Raw genomic sequence first — 24,623 nt, 5'->3', positions numbered from 1 at the left:
TTTTGGCCCCTGTCTCCGGTGCTGCAGACTCCCCGTCCTGGTCCCTGACAGCCGGTGTGGATGAGGGTGCAGGACCGGGGCGGTACCGGACCTCCGCCGCTAGAGGGCAGAACACTAGCGGGGAGCAGCATCCAGGGGCCGTCCTTGGCGGAGGAGGGCCAGGATGTTAATTTTACGATTTCTTTGTACTTGTCAGAGCAGAGACGGAGAAAGCACGCTGCTCTGACTCACCACCACAGACACGCACCGACTCCTCGTGGCTGAGCCCGGCCCGAGCATCAGACCTCTTCCCCGGACAAAGAGAGGAGCGGCAGCCCGGCGACGGGAAGCTTCGAGGGAGAAGAAGAAGAAGAAGAAGAAGAAGGAAAAGGAGGAAACAAGTCAGCAGCGATGTCTGGAGTCAAGAAGAGAAACTCCAACTCGTCGGCGGACCCCGAGGAGGATAAGCAGGTCACCGAGAGGATGCTGGACAAGCCGGGCTCCAGCCCCGGCGGAGGAGACGCCAAGAGTCCGGCGGGGGAGGACGGGGTGGCCCTGAAGAGGACCATCACCCTGGTGAACGGCGTGGCCATCATCGTGGGCACCATCATCGGCTCGGGCATCTTCGTCACCCCGACCGGCGTGATCAAGGAGGCCGGCTCGGTGGGGCTGTCCCTGATCGTGTGGGCGGTGTGCGGGGTGTTCTCCACGGTGGGCGCGCTGTGCTACGCGGAGCTGGGCACCACCATCACCAAGTCCGGCGGGGACTATGCCTACATCCTGGAGGTGTACGGCTCGCTGCCGGCGTTCCTCAAACTCTGGATCGAGCTGCTCATCATCCGGCCGTCCTCGCAGTACATCGTCGCCTACGTGTTCGCCACCTACCTCCTGAAGCCGCTGTTCCCGGTGTGTCCGGTGCCGGAGAACGGGGCCAAGCTGGTGGCCTGCCTCTGTATCCGTGAGTAACCGAACCGAACCCGAGCCGAACCGAACCGAACCGAGCAGAGCCGGGCCACGCTGCCGGCAGGGATGATGCAACTTTTGAAGTGTGGTCGTGTTGTGCAGATGGAGGTTAAACTTGTCTCACACACCGGAGCTCACCTGCGGCTCGCGTCTCAGGAAGAAGAAAAAAAAGCACGTGCGATGCCGGTATCACACACACAGACATGCGCGCGCCCACACCCACAACCGTCCACGCGCGCAGCCGGTGGTGAAAAATGCCGCGTTGTTACATCAGCTCCGGTGATGCTGAGGATGTCCACTCACACCCAGCACTCAGTGTTTTTATTTAAATCTGTCTTCATAATGACACGTTTAATTTTATGTCACTTAAAAAGCAGCAGAGATGATCAAAGACGTCCAAAATGTCCCTAAATGTGTTAAAATCCACTTTAAAACAGTCTAAATAACTTTTTACATCAGCTCCAGTGATGCTGAGGATGTTCACTCATCCTGAGCCTCTTACACTCAGCATTTAGTCAACTATTTTAATTAAAGTGACCTCCTTATAAGTTCATTTTCTGCGACTTAAAGTGCTGCAAAAATGTTCCTAAATGTGACAAAAAAACACCTAAAAACTGTCAGATTAACTTATTACATCAGCCACAGTGATGCTGAGGATGTTCACTCACATGGAGCCACTTACACTCAGCATTCACTCAACTGTTCTCATATAAAATTATTCTTTGTTATAGCTGAGATCATTTTCTGTCACTTAAAAAGCAGCAAAGATGATCAGAGACTCCAAAAATGTTCCTAAATATGACAAAAAAAATACACTTAAAAAGAGTCAAATTAACTTATTGCATCAGCTGCGGTGATGCTGAGGACGTTCACTCACATGGAACCAGTTAAAGTCAGCATTTAGTCAACTATTTTAATTTAGAGTTCTTCTTTATAATTACACATTTCATTTTCTGTCACTTAAAAAGCAGCAAATGTGCCAAAATGTTCCTAAATATGACAAAAAGTACACTTAAAAAGAGTCAAATCGACTTATTACATCAGCCACAGTGATGCTGAGGACGTTCACTCACATGGAACCAGTTAAAGTCAGCATTTAGTCAACTACTTTGATTTAAAGTTCTTCGTTATAATTACACGTTTCATTTTCTGTCACTTAACGACCAGCAAAAATGAGCAAAGATGTTCCTAAATATGTCAAAAATACACTTAGATAATGAGCTCAGTTGTTACAGGGAGGTACTTTTGAATTAAAATATTTGACTCAATGCTGAATACAAGTGATTCCATGTGAGTGAACATCCTGAGCATCACCGGAGCTGATGCAATAAGTTAAAGTGATTGTTTCTGTCTCCTAAAATGCAGCAAAGATGCCAAAATGTTCCTAAATGTGACAAAATGTATACCTAAAAACTGTAAAATTATCCAATTAAAGTAAAACACAACATATATTATAGGCCAAAGTTATGTTTAAATGAGATATGTACAAATTAAAATCCATTTTCTGTCACTTAAAAAGCAGCAAAGATGCACAAAGATGCCATAATGTTCCTAAACATGTAAAAAAAATTACTTAAAACAGTTAAAAATAACTTACTGAGTCATGTCCAACTACAGTAAGTCTTACTATATATTGTGAGCTGCTACATTATCATATTTTCTAGCCCTAATTGTGAGGTTATGTTTAAATTAGATATGTGCATGTTGAAAAAATTGATTAAAAAGATCATTTCTATCATAGGCATGCACCCAAATTGTTAAATTTCAATTTTCTTCATCGTGATAACTGATTTTCTGTCACTGGAGATGAAACAAACATGAACAAAGACGCCATAATGTTCCCAAAAATAAAAATAAATGTATTTAAATAGAACAAAATACAATTATTGAGTGAACTATATTGTAGGATGCTATAATATTCATAAGCTCTAATTGAGAGTATATGTTTAAATTAGATACTTAAAACTTGCAAAACATGATTAAAAACACACTTTTTCATCATAAGTGTTTATTTCATGGGGGGCAGAGGAACCACGTCCCCTTCAGTGGTTAAATTAATACTTAAAAGTGTTTAAATTAAATTTTTTCCATTGTAATGATTCATTTTCTGTCACTTCAAAGCAACAAAAATGCCGATATGAGCACAAGTATTCTAGATTAAACAGGATACAAAGACCGTAATGTTCCTAAATAGTATAAGAAGTATATTTAGAAGGAATAAAAAGTTCAATCAAAGTACAACATAACATACTGGTGGCTGCTGCATGAGCTCTAAATGTGAGGATATGTTTAAATGAGATGTGTGCAACTAGAAAACGAAAAGATTTAAAAGATCATTTGTCAGTCGTAGCTAATAAAAAACAAACAAAAAAAACGCTGCATGTGTGTGACTCAGCAGAGAAAATAATGAATGAGACGAGTTAATGCACCGGAGAGTAAACATGTGAAGGACTCACTGCATTATGCTCTGTCATATTCTGAACATTTATTTCCGCAAAAAAGGCACAAATTCCCACTTAAAGAATCCCCAGACTGCAGGAAATCAAGTTTTAAACGCTCAAATGTTCCTGTTAAAGACCCTCCAGACCCCCCGCTGTGTGTCCAACCCTCTGATATCAGTCAGTCATAGTTTGTGTTCGAAGCAAACGGTTAAACCTGCAGCCGCTTGATGTTTACGGTGGGTTCAGTGTGATACATTTCAATGTGTTCCACAAACACATGGTCCAGTTTTGCGCCTTGTTTTGGAGCCTTAACGGGATTAACTCTGGATTATTAGCCCGCTTTAGCCTGTTAGCGCCAGTCTCTGCTTCTTGTGACCGCCACACAACTAGTAACCCTCCACCTCTGCTGCTGCCTCTTTTTTTTTTCACCACACACACACACACACACACACACACACACACACACACACACACACACACACACACACACACACGCGGTGCCAGCTAGTAACTCTAGTTGCTAATCTTCAGGCTGACTGGAGGCTAAATCCTGAGACCACATGACAAAGCTGAAGCTCAGTTATCAGTGCATGTGAGTGTGTGTGTGTGTGTGTGTGTGTGTGTGTGAGTGTTTTACAACTGTTGCTGGCTTCGGCGTGCATGACTCCGGTGCAGGCACTCGTGCATGAGCAGCTCAATAAGTCTATTTTGGTGCAGGCCATTGTTCCGTTTGACCCGTTTCTGTGAGAATTTGTGGGAATAACTGGCAGCAGCGTTCAGTTTGTGCATGCATGTACGCGCATATACGTCCGTTTGTGTTTGTGCAGTGTCCAGTCCGCTACTGTACCCGGCCTGCGAACACAGAGCCTCTTTGTGCTGTCTTGTCTTTCCATTGTGGCCCCGACCTGATTTAGGAGCTTTGAAGGGACCTGCTGCTTTAGTTAATCGCCTCTAATGGGGACCGGGGTCGGGGGAGCCTCAGCAGCTCCGTGCAGGAGGAGGCGGGCACCGGCAGCACCGTACATGTGCTTTTAAAAGACACAGGGGTGCCGTGGAAAAGGTTTTTATTCTCTCAACAACTTGTTTACCAGCACTGCGAATTCTTCTGCAGCTTGCGGCGCGTTGTGAGAAATGCAATCAAGGCACGTGCACCCAAAGACGCTTACGGTGGACGAAGGGGAACAGGTCAAAGGCAAAATAACCAACACAGTCGACTCTTTATGATATTTATAATTGCATAAGTGCAAATATAAGTATGGGGTAGCATCGGAGAAAAAAGCAAACTCAAGAATCCACAAAGCGACTTTACAAAAACTGGACACCAACCAGTGAGGCTACATTCATGCTAGTGTGTTAGCTACCTAGCGGCTACACTACTCCGTCGCCCTGGGACTCCTAAAACTGAGACTAGTTGGAAATGCTGGTGACGTCGTTTTAGTTTGAAAACCCCAGGATTGCATTTCAGTCTGAACAGACACCAGGACTGACCGACACATCGACGTTCGTCGTCATCGCAATATAAGCACATTTAAAAAACACAGTGCAGAAGTTTGACTGTGAAAAACAAGAAAACTTCTTTGAGTCTTTCTGACACTTTCTCTAACCGTGACAAGTCGAGGCAGACGTCTGCCATCTCTGAGCCTCATTCTGCTGAAGGTTTCTTCCTCTTTAACGGGTGTTTTTTTGTGCACTTTTGCACTTACTTTATGATCCCTAACATGCAGACCTTTGGAGACGCTACTGGCCTCATTTTAATTTGAAAACTCCAGGATTTCGTTTCAGTCTGGGTGGCCAGTCATGCTGAGCAATAAATTATATTTTTGTCATAATCACCACATGAACATGTGCAATAAACACATCAAAAACCGGCGAGTACGTGAAGAATCTAAAAAAAAATCACTTGAGCCCAACCCTGACCAGTCGAGGCAGACGTCCTCCCTCCCTGTGCCTGGTTCTGCTGAAGGTTTCTTCCTCCATAACTTTTGCTCCAAAGAGCTGCTCAAAGTGAATTGTCGGATCCGTTGGGTTTCTCTCTGTATCGTCTACATCAGATGGAGCCTCAGCTAACTGCAGATTAACTGGTGCTAATTTAATAGCTTAGGTTTGTTAGCATGATGGCTGAGGAAGGAGAGAAGACGGAGGAAAATAGTAATAAAATGTTTTTTTTTGAGTGTTAAAGAAAACTTTCTGTCTGTTTGGTGTTCATGTGCCATTGGTTCACTAGTATCCAGTGTGTGGACTCTATGTTAGCTTTAAAAATGTTACAGCAGAAAAACACAAGAGCTTTACAGCTAATATGCACATTTCTATATGTTTACTGATAGAAAATCATATCGTCAGCGCAGCACTGAACAATGTTACCGCAGATTTTTCTCACATCATCTCTTGCCTCCCTCGACGTTCCTGCAAGTAAAATTCAGTTCTCAGTGTTTCGTCGTTGAGTCCTGCAGGTTGGGATTTTTGTAGCTGTGTTGTTCTTCGCTCACAAATATTCTGATGCCGTTCGTATGGTAGCCAGTAGAAACCAGGCGTGATTCCTCTTAAAGCCCTGCTGTCTGTCTTCCTCTGCAGTCCTGCTGACCTTCGTGAACTGCTACAGCGTGAAAGCAGCCACCAGAGTGCAGGACTTCTTCGCAGCAGCCAAACTTCTCGCGCTCGGACTCATCATCATCATCGGCTTCGTCAAGATCGGCCAAGGTGAGCACACCTACGAACAAGCTTTCCTGTTGGTGGAGGTGCTCCATCACGGGGTCATAAATGTCTTTATCAGGCCCCAAAAGCAAATTATCCACAAAGTTTACACGTTAGCATAAAGTAAAACAAAAACCATCATGTTGAACTCAAGGTTAAGTTTAGTTTTTATTGTGATGATATGAAGTTAACATGTTGACATTTTGCACATTTATCCTTTTGAATAAGTTGCAATTAAGACCAGTTTAATTAGTTTAAATGTAATTTCAGACACAGTTACCGTCGTGTGATACGAGCTGGAGCTGCAACAAATAATCAGTTAGTTGTCAACTATTAAGTTAATCGTTGATCATGGATTAATTATAATCGCAGCTTCTTAAATGTGAATATTTTCTGTTTTTTTTCCTCCTCTGTGACAGTAAACTGAATATCTTTGTGTTGAGGGCTTATGGGGCTTATGAGGAAACTAAACAGTAATTATTTATGAAACTAATCAACAGATTAATTGGCTATAAAAGTAATCAGCAGCTGCAGCCATAATATGAACTGATATAGTGCAACGGGGATTTTAACCGCTTCACACAGGCATGAACCTAAATATATTTTATTATCTTGAGTGCAGGTTAATGTTTGTATACTTGCCACACAATAACAGCTTTTAGCATCAAACCTTTAACCTCATGTGGTATTTTATTGAATGCAAAATACAGGTTATGTTTGACATAAGGTTCCTCTAAAACGCCACATATTATGTTTTTGTAGTATTAAAATCAAGTTTTAGGACCCGCAAGCTCTCTGAATTTGAATTAAATGAAGTGTCAAAGTCTATATGGCAGTTATTTTTATTGTTGAATAATGTTTCGATTGTTTTCTCGATTAATTAATTAGTCGTTTGGTCAATTGTAGTCAGAAAATTGTGATGTTCAGTTTCATAGAGGAGGAAAGAAACCAGAAAATAATCACAGTTATGAAGCTGCATGCAGAGACTTCAAAAACGACCAAGTTAATCTATTATCCAGACAGTTAGTGATTAATCAGTTAATCCCTCTGTTTATTTAAACGTTTTGAAATACTCTTAAAGATAAATGCTTCTTGCACGTGCTTTGTTTTTTTTTGTTTCCTGTAAAATACCCGTTGACTTAAACAAAATAAACCTGCAACAAACACATGTGCTCATACATTCGCCCTGCAGGTTCAGAGCTCCATGCAGGAAACACCGGCTTTGACAGTTTGCTGTGTACATGTGGCACTCGACCTGAAACAGGGAGTGGTCACTTTTACGAGCTCGTCTGCCGGCATGTGCTCCTCCTCCGCTATTGCACAAGCAAACGGTCTCAGATGTCTCAGATGTGGGAATCCTCAGATTAGATTGTGCAGTTTAAGGGCTTTGGGTCTCATCTTGTAGACAAAACAACAACTCCTCTGATGAAATACACACAAAATCAAACACAAATCAGCCCTAACTGAGAGGCTGCAGTGGCACATAAACGTTTTTATCTCACTGAGCTCCTCCGGTCAGACTGAACTATTGCGGCTCCATTCTCTGCAAATGTCAACACTTGCGTGCTAAAGATGCGTAGCTTCCTGAAGTCGGGTTTAAACCTCATTACGGGTGCAGGATGTTGTGAAGTGCCGCCGGAGACGTCACAGCGGCACAGAAAAAGCCACACAATGGCGCTTAAGTAGAACTCTGCTTCTTTAATTGGTAAGTCTGAGTCACTCAAAGCCTTGAACCAGTCTGTTTGAACAAGCAGGAACTCGCGTCTCATTGACTGGAACACTGAGGGTCTGTTGACGTGACGAGGCACGAGCTCAGAGAATTGAACTCTGCCCTCTAGAGGAAGGCGGTGCAGACGAGGCTGCAGGGTTCCCCGGGTTCATGCCTGCCATGATGTGCAGTCCCACATATCAGAGGTGACTTAACGCCCCAGTGCTTCCTTCCCAATGATGCAAAAGCCCTCTGTTAGGTGACTGCAGGCTTATTTCCCCCCTGCTGCCCGTCTGTTCGCTGCCAAGTCCGGATGCACTCCTATGGCTGGTTCTCTTCCTGCCTGTGGTGAAGCTGCAGTGCTGATCTAATGTACAGCAGAAAAAAAACAAAAACCCAAGAAGGGAAACCCACCAGAAGGGAAGCGGCGTGCTGCATGTGGTGAACGGGTTTCAGACTGACAGCAGAGTCTGACTGAGTGGATTGTTGTTTGCAAAGAGGGATGCCTTTGTGCATATCTGTGGACTTAACCTGTCTGCCTTCTCCAGCTGTGTGTTTCATCCGTGTGCAGCCCAAATACGACCTCTGACATCACTTTTGGCCTCGCTGTGAGGCTTTGAGAGTCAGCAATTTTCTTGAAAGATCTCAGTTTTACTTGAACTTCAGCGCCAAACTGCAAACGCTAAGTACTGTTTTTTTGGGGGGTGATTTATTTGCAGGCTCCTCCAAAGAATCAGACACAAAAGTTGAGTTTTATCTTTTATTTCAGGCTATTAACAAGCAAAAAGCACAAAAATGTAAAAGAATACACACATAGCAGCAGAAGCCAGTGTTTTGATGACAATTCAAAACCTTAAAGTACCAACAAGTGTGTGTTTCATCTGTCTGGAGCCCAAATATGACCCCTGACATAACCTCTGTAAGGTTCACCTTTGAAAGTCAGCAGTTTTTTTTTTGAAAGATCGATCTCAGGTTAACTAGAACTACAACACCAAACTGCAAGTGCTAAATGCACCTGAATGATTTATTTGCAGGATCCTCCAAAGAATCCGTGTTTCTTTGTTTGGCACTTGAGATCCAGACATGGCAATGAGACAAAAAAGTTGAGTTTTATCTTTTATTTCAGGCTATTGACAAGCAAATATGTCAAAGAATACATACATAGCAGTAGAATCCAGTGTTTTGGTGACAAGTCAGGTCCTTAAAGTACCAAAAACATCCATGCAAATGTGTGTTTCATCTGTCTGGAGCCCAAATATGACCTCTGACATTAACCTCTGTACGGTTCAGCTTTGAGAGTCAGCAGTTTTCTTGACTATTTCAGGTTAAGTAGAACTACAGCACCAAACTCTAAGTGCTAGATACAGTTTTCTTCGTATTTTTTGTGATTTATTTGCAGGATCCTACAAAAATGTTTTTTTTTACTGCTCGTGCATTTGAATTTGAGATTAAAAAAATGGAAATCAGGCAAAATGAAGCAGGTTTTAGCTTTTATTTCAGGCTATTTTCATGCAAATGCACAAATATTTATATGAATTTATATCTAAAAATAACATAGCAGTAGAATCCTGTCTCTAATTTTGACTCATTGTTGTGTTTTGATGACAGTTCAGATGTCTAAAGTACCAAAAACATCAGTTTATTTATAGAGAACCTTTAACAGTTGCAGTTACTCCACCGTGTTCTCGTTTCAGAGCCTTAATTAACTTCTGCTTGTTCATTCAAAAGTAGGTCAGCTCGGTGTATTCACTTCCCACCAGCTATAAAAAGTGGAAAGTCTTACATCTGCTTCCTAGAAAATACACAGTTGAGTTTAAACTTCTGCTGTCCTCACGTCACCAAGTCAGAACCATTTTAGTGAGTTATCGTCTCTGTTCTTTGAAAATGTGGAGCTGGGGAACGTACCTGAGATCCCAGTTTTCAATCAAAAGGTCAGATCCAGCTTCGGTTTGGCGTGGGTGAAGCGAAGGTCGGAGTTCACAGGCCTCGGATCAGCTGACTGGTGGGCAAACAGAACCTCGACAGTGGGGAGGATTGTTCCGCCGTGGAACCGAAGGGGAGGGATGTTAATGAGAGGGAAGGTGGGGAACTGGTGGTTTAGCAGCAGGAAACAGCAGCCCAGACGGCAGGAAACGTTTCCACAACATCGGACATCGTTACCTACATGTTTAAGTAAATGTTTTAATCCAAAGAATGTTTCAAGTAATATTTGGATTACGTTCTATGAAGGAGGAACGTTCTCAAACCGATGTTAGTCAGTGCAACGTTCTCGAATGTTAGTGAGGATAACTGAATATGTTCTAAAAATGTTTGATGATGACATTGTTAGACCGTTACACCCTAACGTTCTCAAAGCTGCAAGTTAGACTGAAAACGTTTTTCCTGTTAACTCGTAACACCGTGGAACATTGTGGGAATCTTTTAGCGATTCAACGGTACGTTCCCCAGCAACATTTTTAGAACATTGCAGCCACAACGTTTTGTCTCTGTCGCACATGCCAGAACTAGAACGTCTTACAGAGAACGTTGTGTCATTGAAAGTCTAAATAACGTCTTGAATGCTGCATTGAGAACGTCCTTCCTTTGTTCTCATTTAGGAAACGTCTTATAGAAGAACGTTCTACGATGTGTTCCCTCAACAAAAAGGCAACGTGTTCTACCTTTAAAACGTTCTCTCATCGGAGGCCTTGGTAGCATATTGAAAACACTTTTCGAATGTTGCATTGAGAACGTCCTTCCATTGCTATCATTTGGGAAACGTCTTATAGAAGAACGTTCTACAATGTGTTCCGTCAACAAAAAGGCAACATGTTCTACCTTTAAAATGTTCTCTCATCTGAGGCCTTGGTAACATATCGAAAACACTTTTCCAAGGTTGCATTGAGAACGTCCTTCCATTGTTATCATTTGGGAAATGTCTCATAGTAGAACGTTCTATAATGTGTTCCCTCAACTAAAAGGCAACGTGTTCTACATTTAAAAAGTTCTCTCATCTAAGACCTCAATAACATGTAGAGAACATTTGTTTTTTATGTTGCTTGGAGAATGTTCTGATTTTGTTATCATGGATGGTTGTGAGAATGTTTTACAGGAGAACGTTCTGGAAAGTTTAAAACATTGCAGCCAGAACGTTCCACCTTCGTTAAAACATAACACTCCAAGAATGTTTTATAAAAAATAAACTGAAGCCACCCCTGATAACACTTGGAAAACATTTCTTGAATGTTTGTTTGAGAACGTTCTTCCTTTGTTGTCATGGAACATAATCTTTGTTCCCGACAACATCCTCTAAAGGTTCCGTGAATGTTGCAGATGAAGGTTTTCTAACTCCACAGGAACATTGTTGGAAATGATCTGTTTTTTGAACATTAGATTAAAACTTCATTAGAACTTGGAGGTAATGTTAGCCAATGTTCTGGGAACGTTCCCTCCTAGCTTGGTGTGAAACATTCAGGGAACATTTTCCTTTCAAATAACCAATTAAGTGGTATCGAGGTCCACTGCCCGAACCTCGACTGTCTCGATTCCTCTTGTTCCTCATAATATTCCCACGATTACTTAAGAAAATCTTCATTTTTTTACTGCATATTTCCACCACTTGGTTTAAACGTCTTAGTTCTATTGGATCAAATTGATCTCCAGTAAATGCAAAGCATGAGCAAACAGAGGCAGGAAGTACTGTCAGTCCTGAAGTCATTGTAATCCACGTAAGCTGCCAGCAAACCATTTAAACCCGTTTAACGCCCGTTTTGGTTTGTAACTCTAGAATAATTCTACTCATTTGTAATTCTAGTCCTTTAAGTGTCACTGCTCTGTTCTCTGATGTTCTTCTGGTATCTTTAGCGCCCGTCTTTGTCGTCGTACTGCTTCTAATGACTGTTTATGTGGGTTTAGACAAAGACGAGCAGCGTGGCTCTTGATTACACCAACAAACAGAAGTTCAGACCTGCTGGATGGTGATTGGTCGTTGGAGTGAAAGAACTTTGTGCAAGAATAACGTCTAGAAGTTTAGTTTGGAAGCAGTGATCCCAAAGTTTATAGCAACATTTAGGAGTTCTAGTTTTATATTGAAAGAGTAGCAGCTAGTTATATGTTGCACTGAGAACATCCTTCTTTTGTTGTCATTGTGGAACCCTCTTATATTGGAGAACGTTCTGTGATGTGTTCCCTCAACAAAAAGGCAAAACCTTTAATACATCACATTACAGGAACTGTGTAAAACGTTCTGTCATATGAGGTCTTGATAACGTCTAGAAAACATTTTTTGAATGTTGCATTGAGAGCGTTCTGAGAATGTTTAATGGAAGAGTGGTCTATCTTGTGTTCCCTCAAGAACATCCCCAACACATCTTTAAAACATTGCAGGCAGTTACCTCATTGCTACGTCTTCGTTAATATATCCCAGTACAGGAACGTCTTATAAAAAAGCTTTGTCATCTAAGACCTCGACGACATCTAGAAAACGTTTTCTGAAAGTTACATTGAGAACATCCTCCTTTTTTTATCTATACTGTGTTACCTCACAACAAAAGGCAAAATGTTCTACCTAATGTTCTATATGTCACATTACAGGAACGTTATAATCCGGCCATCTGAGGCCTCAATAACGTCTAGAAAATATTCTCTGAACGTTCGTCTTTTGGTATCATGGAACGTTGTGAGAATGTTTTGTAAAAAAGAATGTTCTTTGATGTGTTTCATTAACATCATCCACAAAACATAGCAGCTAAATGTACCGCTATTGTTTTTAAGGAACGCTCTGTCATCTGAGGCCTCGATAACATCCTGAAAACGTTCTTTAAATGTCGCACTGGGGACGTATTTCGTTTGCTATCATTGTGGAAACGTCTTACAACGGAGAATCTTCTGTCATGTGTTTCCTCAGCTAAAAGACAAAACGTTCTACCTTTAATATATCACATTACGGGAACGTCTTACGAAAAATCATCCGAAGCCTCGATGACACCTTGGAAACATTTTCCGAATGTTGCATTGAGAACATCATCCCTTTGTTGTCATCGAGGATAATCTCAACGTTTTCAGCAACATTTGTCAGTTCTAGTTTTTTAACGACTGATTTGCTGTTAGTTATAAAGTAGATTAAATGTTTATTTAGTTTTTTAAAGCAGGAAAGTGTTCTGATGTTGGCAGAAATGGTGATGGAGGTGATGTGTCCTGTTTAAGCCAATTTAAAGTAGCTTAGCATTACACATAAAGACAGAAGTATTGGCTGCATGGTTGACAATCTTCACCATTCAGCCGTTCACCAGAAAGTCCCTTGCTGCCATAGGGGTAGTCCTAGTTGTCTGGAATTTCTCACAGGTGCGGCTGAAAAGATGTAGAAGATAAGTGATGATTTGCATCGTTGAGTTATTGTCATTCAAATATGACTTCCTGTTGGCGAGCACGAAAAAGAAACCTCATTTGAACCTTCTTTGAACCAGTTAGTTTGAATTGTGTTTTAGCCACAAGCTAAACAAACATACTTTCAGAAAGTAGGAAATGTTTCAGTTCAAATGTTGGCCTTGCTGTTCTTCTGTTAAAGGTACACCAACCACGCAAAAGCTCCATAAGTAGGGCTAGATGTTAAAAGGTTAATAGCAGCATTACTGTGGCGGTGATTGAATCATTTGTGTAAACTGACCCCTAGTTGCTCATTTTTTATAATCAAGTAGGAGATCTCCAGTAGACACCACTCTCACAGTAAAACCTTAATATCGAGCCTTTTTCTGCACACGAGTCCAGTTTTGGATGTTCGAGACTCAGTTTTACAGTTAGAGTTCGGTGTAAAAGGTCCACCACTAGAAAGAGTGTTTCTGTGGCTCATAAGGTCAGAGTCGGCTGGTGTCTCAGATTAGAGAGCAGCGTAATCTGATTAGCTCCAGTAAAACCCTGCTTTCTCAACATGACAGCCGCCCACACTGTTTGGACGTGAAACACTCTCCTGTTAAGCGGCCGGGTTTCATCCTGTCACACTGAATCTGCAGCAGCACTCGGCCCTATTACTCTCCATTGTTGTTTATTTAATACAGCCGCCAACATACCAGGTTGCAACTCGCGTATTATCTGACCTTGTTTTAAAGTCGACACCTTGAACTATTTTTCCACCGAAGCAAGGTGTGTGTTTGCTAAGACGTCTGTTTACAATGCCTGATTCAGACTTCAGTCCCTCCCTCTGCACAAATAATCCCTTTTTTTATTTTTTTTTCCTGAAGCGTTGAGAGCCTCATTCATCCCAGTCTTAGCCGAGCGGCTAATCTCTCGCTAAACTGAATGAAAACAAAGTCACTGCTAAGTAGTCACACTAATATCCCAAGATTTGCCATTGGACTCGACTTAATCTGCAAAAAACAAGTTTTGTCGTCTGAATTCTGCATGCACAGTCTCTACCTGTGTTAATAAAGTACTGATCCAGACTGTGGATAATCCTTTAGATTGTATTGTTAAATCAGCACAACCGTTGTCTGCAAGTTTTGTCCTTAAAACTATCACAACCTGCACATTTGAATTAAATTAATGTGCTAAACAATGTGGTTTTTATGTGTATCTGTTCAAAGAAAATGTAATTTTTGGGACATTTGTTGATAAAATATACAATTTTTTTGAAGTCTCAGAGTGTAAGATGAACAGATTGTTTCCACTTTCAAGCTTGAGCTTGAAGCTAACTAGCCTAGCTTAGCATAAAAGCTCAAAAATGTACCAACCTGCTCACTAATTAGCACAAAGCATCTTGTTTGCTCTGTTTCTGCACAAAAGGGGATGTGGAAGTGACAGTTGGTGCCTTTAGGTGGGGTTACTGGAGGACAAATTTGCCAAATACCGTCTAACAAAACCACAAAAGATTATTTTAACAACGTGTTCACTGATGTTAAGTATGTTTTTAAAGACATCTGCCTCCAAATTTATGCTCCAAACTGAACTTACCAACCCTGACTCTGGAAATAAAGTGAACCAGTAGATTATTCTACATGTTAAACTACTTTTAAGGTGAATACTTTTATTTTTTCTTGTCAAAGCCTCCACTTAGTAGCTCAATTCTTCAAGTCCTGCTAACTAGAGGCAGGAACTGAGTCCATTCAGTCTTTTTTGGCCCGAGCGCACCTACGTGAGTGAGTGTTTGTGTGTCGTCCATTGTTCATGCATATTTCATTATGTGTGCGTTTGTGTGTCACTTTCACCGCCTGGCACCAGTATCATGTGACCAGTCGATGGCAGGGTTTCCTGACCAGTGTGGCGGAAGGTAATGAGGGGCAGGAACAGAAGAAGAAACGAGGCCGTAAACCGCAGACTGAACAGAAGAATAGACTTGTGTGTTTGTGCAGCACAAGTTGAGCAAAAAGGTTCCTTCTGCTTAACAGCAGAGGGTTTGGCCTTAAATTCACCGGAATAAAACACATCTTTGTTCAAATGCAAGACGTTTATTCAGTAGATTCTGCCCGGATTCAACAAAAACGGACCTGGATTTACTTTATTGTGACCTCTTTATTCCCAAGAAGTCACGGCAAAATACAAACACAAGCTCTTTATTCAATGCAGAATCCTCCTCTTACACAAGAGAAAAGGAATCAGAGCAGGAGATGTGGACGAGTCGCCTCCCTTAAAGGTTAGGAGCAAATCTGATTTTAAGCCTGATAGAAGCTGCAACATGAACGGGGAGGTTGACAGCCTCAGGTGGTTCGTATGTGAGGCTTCTCAGCTGGTTGTAAAACAAACCAACATGTTTTTGTAGATGAACTGTAGACAAACATGGAAACTAAACAGCGAACTGGTTTGCAAGTAGATATGTGAATAAAATGACTCGACAGATGTGATTTTAGCGCAGAGAAGAGTTTAATATCTCAGAATGTGTCCCAGATATGTCGAACCTGCCGTTACTTTACTCCCATTTGTATGAATATGTGGCTGTGTGCCAGACTTTTCTTATCTCTGCTAAACCGCATTAACACAGCTCTTCAAAGACAACACAAGCTCATGCCATGCATTGTGGGAACCATGAGTTTGAAGGCTGAAACATGCCGCTATGTTTGTGTTGCTTAGCGCTCAGCAGGTGCGTGTTTGGTTTATCGGTTGTAGCTGTCTGCTGCTACTCAGGGACAAAAACATGCGGAACAACCAGAACAACCGGCGCTGGAAACCGGTAAAACGTTCCCTCCGGGACGGGGGGTTTGGGGTGGGGTGCTGCCTCAAGCCAAGGAGTTCAAGCAGGATCCTGTTCATGAGTGATGGGAAAAGTATGAATGTGGATGAGTCGGTCGAGGACCTCGATTGGAAGGCAAAGCTCTCGATTTACCAGTCGATCCACATCCCAACCCTTGCCTCTGGTCATGAGCTCTGAGTAGCGTTCAAAACACAGAGATACAAGCAGACGAAGAGTTTCCTCTGTAGGGTAGTTGGGTTCAGTCTTCGGGATAGAGTGAAGAGTTTGGAGGAAGTTCAGAATAGAGTCTCTGCTTCTTTGAGTCGAAAGCATCCAGTGGAGGAGGTTCAGCATCTCATCTGGATGATTCCTGGACGCCTTCCTTTGGAGGTTTTATGGGCAACTCAAAGGACAAAGGGGTTGCATATCTCATCTGGCCTGGGAATGCCTCAGGATCCACCAGAAGAAACTGGAAAACGTTGCTCGATGGATGGATGGATGTAAGGCTACACCCATTTGTGTTTGTGCTGTTGTTTGCTTTTGCTGTGGACCAGTCGGACGTTGTAATGGAGTGAAACCAAGTTCTGATCCGCTAACAGTGCTAGTAAACACCTGAACTGTTCACGATACCGAAAAGATCATTCGGCCTTTCTGGTTCAAGCCAACGCTCCAACCATTAAACCTTGGACCTACAAGTGGCGCCATCGCTGGTTGACTTCGCTTAAGTGTGTCTCCGAACTGTTGAACTCCTAGAATCCTTCACTCTGCAGCCAATGTGAAGCCATCAATCTGGCTTCACTAGACACGCAGATGCAGATATATTTGCCAGGTGTCCATTATCTATACACCCCTTAATCCTCACTAGGGTCATGGGGGGCTGGAGTCTATCCCAGCTGACTCAGGGTGAAGGCAGGGGACACCCTGGACAGGTAACCAGTCTATCACAGGGCTACACTTAGAGACAGACAACCAAGCACACTCACATTCACACCTACGGACAATTTAGAATCACCAATTAACCTCAACATGTTTTTGGACTGTGTGGGAGGAAGCTGGAGAACCCGGAGAGAACCCACGCTGCACGGTGAGAACATGGAGACTCCACGCAGAAAGATCCCGGTGCCCCCACCGGGACGCGAACCGGCGACCTTCTTGCTGCGAGGCAGCAATGCTAACCAACTGCGCCACCTTGCAGCCCCAAAGTGTTGTTTTTATATTAATTTTTAACTTGTTGTTAACAATAGTAACAACTTTGTTTGTGTGGCTACCATCAAAAATACAGTTACAAAGTGATTTACAGTAAAACAGATGATGGATGGATTAAGATCCTGAGCATACAATTACCAAGATAAAAGATTCGTAATAGTTTAAGACTAATGTCAACGAATATGTGGACAATAGTGAATGAAGGTTTTTACTTGAAGTAGCAATACAAAACAGTAAAATAAATAAAAGAGTAAAGAGAAAGTACAGAACGTTTGGTGACAAACAAGCATCGATGATACTTTACAACGAAGACGTGTTTCAGAGCTGCCACATCATGTTTTATTGATCAGATGTTCGCCTACGACACTGTGCAGTAAAGACGCAAAAAGTAGCATCATTCTGTCGACCGGTCGGGTCAACAAGTTGAAACAACCTCAAGAGGAACCTCCGCTGCAGGTGTTGAGATCCAAACGGGGGCAGCTCAACCTCAGCTGGAGGTCCAACATCTGTGTGAGGGCAGCGCGGTGGCCACATCTGTCTGCCTGGTAACCAGCACCAAGTGAGACAGTGGGTCGGACAGACAGCGCAGTAACGTTTCCCACGCTGCACGGTGGCTTAGGGCGAACCTTCCCAGTACCAACAGCGGCTCGGGGCTGTTGGTTTAGCAACCGTCGCCGTGTCTGAGAATGTGCGCGCATGTTGGGAGCAGCAGGAATGTGGCTCGGATCCCCAGAAACCAGCCTCTAGGAACCTGGAGGTCGGAGAGAAAGAGGCGAAAGCTCATAAACCCTCACAAGTAAAGTGCAAACGCTCTGAACGGTCGCTGCCGTGTGGACGCTGGTGGTTTGTTTTCATCTGAAACAAGTCCCACGTTAACCAAAACCAACATCAAAGGAGTGCAGCTCTGACAAGCTCCAGATATGCAAAATTAGAAGTTTAGACGTATTACTGTTGTTTTCTAAACCTTTCCTCTACGTCATGTGTGCATGAACCCTCTTAACCCTAACCAGTGTCGTTTTTCCTCACTGTGGACTTCTTTTTCTCTGCTGTATGAAGTCCTGCAGCTCGATGGAAACAGAACAACCATGACTAGAAGCAGAGAATCAGAAATGTCTTTTGTGCAGGATGACACCATTATGCAGCCATAAATTATAAATAAGAACAATTCAGCGAAAACGTTTTTCATGATGTGACTGTTGATCGCAGTTCAGTTTCTAACACCTTCACAGTCGCACCGGTGAACACAGAATTTTTTGTATTTTACAGAATCTTTTTAAACAAAATAATTTATTTTTTCTGCATTTTTTACATCAGATGTGCAGAATATGGTCATATAGATAAAATATGTTGATTTTAGGGTTTTGTTTGAGTTTCTGGAGGGAAAAAAAGTCGAAAACTCATCAGTTCTTTGTGTTTTTAGTCTCTGGCTCTGATAAATGGTGTGATTACGGTGATTTTTATTTATTTATTTTTCCAATGAAATCATGCCTTTTAAATCCACTGGCAGGTTTTGTGATTTAGATGCTTGAAGGCCATTTAAAGGAATTTAAAACTCCTGGAAGGTTTTGTTTTACCACAAAAAAAACTCTTATCATAACAGTAAAACTTTATTTTTATCCTGAATTTAATTTTAATAAAAGTGTGTGTTCAGTTCACGCCGTTTTTTTTTTTTTTTTATAGTTCTGTGATTTTTAAAAAAAAAATGGTTTATTTGCTGTATCTAATTTTCTTCTTTCCATCCTAATTGTAGCTTAAAATGTTTAAAGCGATTTTTAGAAACCGTTTTTTGCACATAAACTCTACTTGCACACTGTTTTGTGGAAACTTAAACGATGCAAAGTTAGCATGACTCCACAAAGCCTCGATATTCACAGCATCAGGAAACGCAGCAGGCTGGAATAAACCAGAATCATCCTTTAAGGAACCACAGATTTGTGTGTTTGTGTTGCGTATGAGCCTCAGGCCGACCGCAGATCCACAGTCTGGGTCGCTTATTGACCGTCTCAGCCCGTCTCTGATCCGCACACTGGGGCGGATTTAAACCAAGTATTTGTGTTCACCCCCCTCCGAAGCCTTTTTCTCTTTGTGTATTCCATCGACTGGTTCTCCAGACTGAGGAGGAGCTTTTTTCTCATTTGTCTTAACCCGGTTTGTCTTCTGCAGGCGGAACGGACGAACTTCTCCCAGAGAATTCCTTCAAGGGCTCCAAGTACGAGTTCGGCAACATCGGCCTGGCGCTCTACAGCGGCCTGTTCGCCTACGGTGGCTGGTGAGTTCAGACACTGACCTGCGAGATCAGATTGTAAACCGCAGCGCTGCCTGTTGGATATCCAGTTTCCCTCGATTAAAATGCTAATCGTGCTGCCTTGGCGGACGGATGGAAACCACATGCTGGACGTCAATATTTTGTAAATTAGCTTCATGATATCTTATGACCAGCAGCAGGAATCCTGTCAGTGCAATCACAGAATCATGAGGAGATGTGCAAATATAAGATATAAACATCTAGTAGAACAATGGACGGCTCTTTTTTCATATTAAGAACTCTAAAAACTTGCACGTTGCTGGACGTGTACGTCAAAGTTATGGTTTAAAGTTGTGCAAAAGTGACAGACGAGGTGTAGCTGTATGAAAAATGTAGGTTCAGTGAATAAATACGAGGTTTAGGGTTTATATATTAATAATATTGGACTGAATTGAAAGCTTAGTCACTCAAAAAAACAAAATAAAGCATCTTTCCGTCTTAAATCTTAGCTTAACCTTCTGAGAAGCCACTCTGAACCAGTTGCTCAACATGAATTGCATCAGTTTTGCTTCGTAACTGCTCAGAATCTGACGTTTGTCTTCTTCTGCCTCCAGGAACTACTTGAACTTCGTCACAGAGGAGATGATTGAGCCTTACAAGTGAGTTTGCGCCGTTTTAAAATGCTCGAACGTGAGTGAAAGTGACTTTTTGCTGTAACTCGGACCGTCTGCTCCTGCAGGAACCTTCCTCGAGCCATCATCATCTCGCTGCCCATCGTCACGGCCGTGTACGTCCTCACCAACCTGGCCTACTTCACCACGCTGTCCCCCGACAAGATGCTGCACTCGGAGGCCGTGGCTGTGGTGAGTGCGCTCTGCTGTTTGTGTGAAGTTCATCACCCTCCGAGGTGAGTTAATAATCACCTCCCAGCTGCTCGGTGCATTAAAAACCGCTGCACGTTTAATATTCTTGTTTTTGTGCAGATTTCTTCTTCTGCGCTGAATTTCAGGGAAATCTTGATCCTACTTCACAGCTGCAGCTACGAAATACACAAACATGATAAATGATGAGCTCCTCGAGGGATTCTAGGAAAAGATTTCTAACAATAATAATTCAGCAGTAGGAATGCTTACTTACTACTGGAACAAGAAAAACTTTTTCTGCCATCTGTGGGGCTCGTATTTGCTGTGAATCGTTTTCATCATAAGAGTGCAAAAAAAAAAATGGTTTCAAGCTGTTAGCCTTTTTGTAGTAATATTAATAATAACTTTATTTATATAGCACCTTTTAAAAGCAGTTTACAAAGTGTTTTACTGGCAGAAAAAAAAAGAAAATAAGGATATTCAGGAAGAGCATTGAAGAACAGAAGGCTGGTCAGTCAGACAGTAGTTGGAAAAATAGAGTTAAATATATTTTTTTAATTAATCAATACAACAACACCAGATAGAATAATCAAATTCCACATGCAGCTAAGGGAAGGAACAAGTGGAAAAAAAAGAAAATAGAAGGTAAAACCATAAACACAGCACTAAAATACTAATAATAGTAGTAATTTATGTTATTTTAGTCTATTTAAAAAAAAAAAAAAATCATCATATTTGTTTTGTCTTTGACTGATGATGATTTCATTTTTATTTTATTATTTTTTTAAAATTTGATTTTATTTTTACTGTCATATTTGTAGTTTGTTGTGTGGTTTTAGAGCGTGTTAAAGTTGTGTACAGCTGCAGACTACAGGACAAATTGGCCCTTGAGTATAATAAAGATGATCTTAAACAGTAAATACACAGAAAACACATAAATAAATAAATGGGAAAAAGAGAATAAATTGACAATAAAATAAATAAAGATTTAAAACAAGTTATTTGGATGCTAATAACAATATTAAATAAAAACAAACAGAATAAAGCTCATTTTATACACTTTACATGGAGCATTAAAGTGTAAATATACATATCCTACATGTAGAATTACCCCAGCGCAGAATGTTTTGCCTACTTTTACCACCATACTTGCCTCTAACGCCTCCACGTGTGCGTCCTGCAGGATTTCGGTAACGTCCACCTGGGCCCCATGGCCTGGATCATCCCGGTGTTCGTCGGTCTGTCCTGCTTCGGCTCCGTCAACGGCTCCTTGTTCACGTCGTCCAGGTAAAAAAAAACCCACACAGGTCCAGGAAAGACACCTGCACGAACACCCGGCATCTCGTCATACGATCATGAATGTCCTTCCCTCTCAGGTTGTTCTTTGTGGGATCCCGGGAAGGTCACCTGCCCAGTCTGCTGTCCATGATCCACCCCACTCTGCTGACCCCACTGCCCTCACTCATATTCACTGTACGTACTGTTACTTTGGACGTCTGCACGCCGTGAGCCAAACACTTTGAATCCACAAAAGTTAGTTAAAGTGGTAAAAAATTAACATTTTTTTTAACATGAATTTGATGATTTTTTACCATCATTTTAGTCAAACTTTAGTGTCTGGTTGCTGCTTGTGAACTAGACGCTGATACACCAACATCTCAAAATATGCACGTTTTAAAGACACCCTCCTGTGAAAAACAAGTTTTTCTTTTAACTTGTCAGCATGTCCTTATGGTTTTTTTTTAAATATGTTTGAAGGCACATTATAAGTAAAATGAGCATCACCACGACTGAGCTTTTCCACCTTAAAACTGCTATAAAAATACAGATTCAGACAAAAGAAATCAACCGTGTGAGTTTCCAGGAGTGTGACAGTGGTCGAGTTGTAGGTGAGCTGGTGTGCTCGAGCTGCATCTGGAGCCGTTGTAAAGCACGATGGGTTTGTTTTCATGCATGAAAACGCCTAAAAATGTAACTCTGACACCCACAGTTAAGGTTTTAGGGGTTACATCCTCGTTCACGTCGCCACTTTTTTCTTTCTTTCGTTTTTGTCCGCAGTGTTTGATGACGCTGCTCTACGCCTTCTCCAACGACATCTTCTCCGTCATAAACTTCTTCAGCTTCTTCAACTGGCTCTGCATCGCCATGGCGATCGTCGGGATGATGTGGCTGCGTTACAAGAAGCCCGAGCTGGAGCGGCCCATCAAGGTGAGTTTACATCGGAAGCTCAATGTTGTTTTTTTCCTCCTTTGTTTTTTCAGTTTTTTACCAAGTAAGTTTTTTTTTACATATGAGGAATTGGACGTTTTATTTTGGAGCACAAATAAATAAAAACGCTGATAAATAACAAAAACCTTTAAAGCAGCAATAAATGAGTAGATATTTTATTGATCGTTTCGCTTGGTTGCAGAAGCTACAGTCAAAACCAACATTTAACTCTAAACGTAGCACATTTCTGGCACAAAACTATTCACAGAAGTACTAAAATCTACTGAGAACTGTGAGCGAGGGACTAAAAATGCATGTAAACCTGCAAGTATACAGTGAAGAGAGCATGCAGTGTGCAAATATGTAGACAAACCTGGAAAGTAAAATGCAAATAGACTGTGTAAAAAATGACAATGTGCAAAAAAAAAAATAAATCTCGAGACAAATTAGAAAATGATCTATATAAGCATATGGAACACTGTTGGAAGACATGTAATATATGCATATAAATAAACATGTGCAAGTCAATAGACGATAAGTGCTCCAGGACAGATAAAAAGAAGTGTCGCAAAGTAATAAAAAGTTTGCAATGTGCAGGAAAATGTAGATTTTTCACCAGAGAATATGTAAACTTAGGTCGTGTGAACAACTTGGCATGTATTTAAAACGCTGCGTGTTTCCGATGAGTCTCAGGAAACGCCACCAGATGAAGACGATCCCAGATAAACGCAGACAAGAGGACACTGAAGCCTCCTCTCTCCTCTCTCCTCTCTCCTCTCTCCTCTCTCGTCACTCCTACTCGAGTTAGCTTTGGCAGCAGGAACAGTTTCTTCCTGGTCTCGTGCGACCGACAACAAAGATCCGTTCAGTGCGGCTCCAGTGAATAGAGGCTGATTTGTTTGCTTATTCCAGATCTGTTTGGCCTCCAGCGCAGCGTTTTCTGGTCCTGCTGAGGTCCGGCTGAGCTCAGGTTAAAGGACCGGAGAGAAGCTGGTAGTTTCTGTTCACACATTCTGAGGGAAAAAAGCAAAGTGTGAGTTCTGTAAAAGATTTGAAATTGAAACCTTTGCTTAAAGTTCTGCTGAACCTCAGGAAACTCATGATAATCAGAACTTTATTTGTGTGGCACCTTTAAAAACAAGATCATGAAGTGCTTTGCAATAAAACAAATTTAATGTCAGACAAATAACACGCAATATAACAAGATAAAGCTTTTAAATGCAGCACATTTAAGACAGCAGCTGTTGCCCTCCAGTAAAAAAATAATATGATTAGCCAACGCTAGCTGGTGTGAAAGTTAAGATTACGACCATTCAGTGTTGTTTATGGTGTGATTTTACCCGAGTAGTTTACATATTAGGGATTAAAACCCGACAAAAATGATATAAAATGCTGTTTTACCTGAAAATAATGCATATAAATGCTCTAAGGTGTTATTAGTTACAGAGAATAACCTAACTAGTGTAATAAAATAGCTAAAATAATGCTGTATTTCATCCGTAACATGCAGTATAACAGCATAAAACAGTTCATTTAAGTCAACGTAATAAAGATTATAATTGGCTCATACGAACAAGTGTAAGAATTGTGTATTATATGATGTAATTGTATCTGAGAAATGTATATATTAGGCATTAAAACCATACAAAAAGTATATAAAATGCTACTTTACATGACTGTATACCCAGTAAATGACCTACGCTGTTGTTAATTAAGGAGAATAATCCAACTAGTGCAATAATATAGCTGAAGTGTATCCGCAACACGAAGCTAAACAATCAGAAACGGTTAATTCAGGTCAAAAGATTATGACTGGTTAACACTAACAAGTATAAAAAATGGTGTTAAGACCCTTTAGTGTAACATATGGTGTGATTTTACCTGAGAAATTTACATACTAGGGATTAAAACCCTACAAAAAGTATATATAATGCTGCTTTACGTGATTATAATACATATTGAGGCCCTATATTATTATTAATTATGGAGAATAATCTAAATAGTGTAATACTGCAGCTAAAACTATTAGAAATGACTAAACTTAAAGTAGTTTCTTAATGAATGTAAATGAGTTTTATTTGTCGAGTAATTTACATATTAGGGATTAAAACCATTCAAAAAGTATATAAAATGCTGTTTTACTGAACTGTAATACAGATTAAGGCCCAATATGGTTATTAAT

At 41.4% G+C, this 24,623-nt stretch overlaps 1 protein-coding gene across 1 annotated transcript in view; it reads left to right on the top strand.

Moving 5' to 3' along the window:
• Positions 1–234: 234 nt before the first annotated feature.
• Positions 235–24,623, top strand: part of slc7a5 (solute carrier family 7 member 5) — a 33,713-nt gene continuing 9,324 nt past the window's right edge. The window contains exons 1-8 of the mRNA XM_008286522.1: positions 235–937; positions 5,955–6,080; positions 19,289–19,394; positions 19,985–20,029; positions 20,110–20,233; positions 21,417–21,520; positions 21,610–21,706; positions 22,292–22,441. Of these exons, the coding sequence (XP_008284744.1) occupies positions 391–937; positions 5,955–6,080; positions 19,289–19,394; positions 19,985–20,029; positions 20,110–20,233; positions 21,417–21,520; positions 21,610–21,706; positions 22,292–22,441 (1,299 nt within the window). The 5' untranslated portion in view covers positions 235–390. The remainder of the gene's footprint in view (positions 938–5,954; positions 6,081–19,288; positions 19,395–19,984; positions 20,030–20,109; positions 20,234–21,416; positions 21,521–21,609; positions 21,707–22,291; positions 22,442–24,623) is intronic.

Source organism: Stegastes partitus, unplaced genomic scaffold (genome assembly GCF_000690725.1).
Source record: "Stegastes partitus isolate 25-593 unplaced genomic scaffold, Stegastes_partitus-1.0.2 Scaffold458, whole genome shotgun sequence".
NCBI lineage: Eukaryota > Metazoa > Chordata > Actinopteri > Pomacentridae > Stegastes > Stegastes partitus.
Note: the sequence above shows the minus strand (reverse complement) of the source record. Positions and strands in the feature narration are given on the sequence as shown.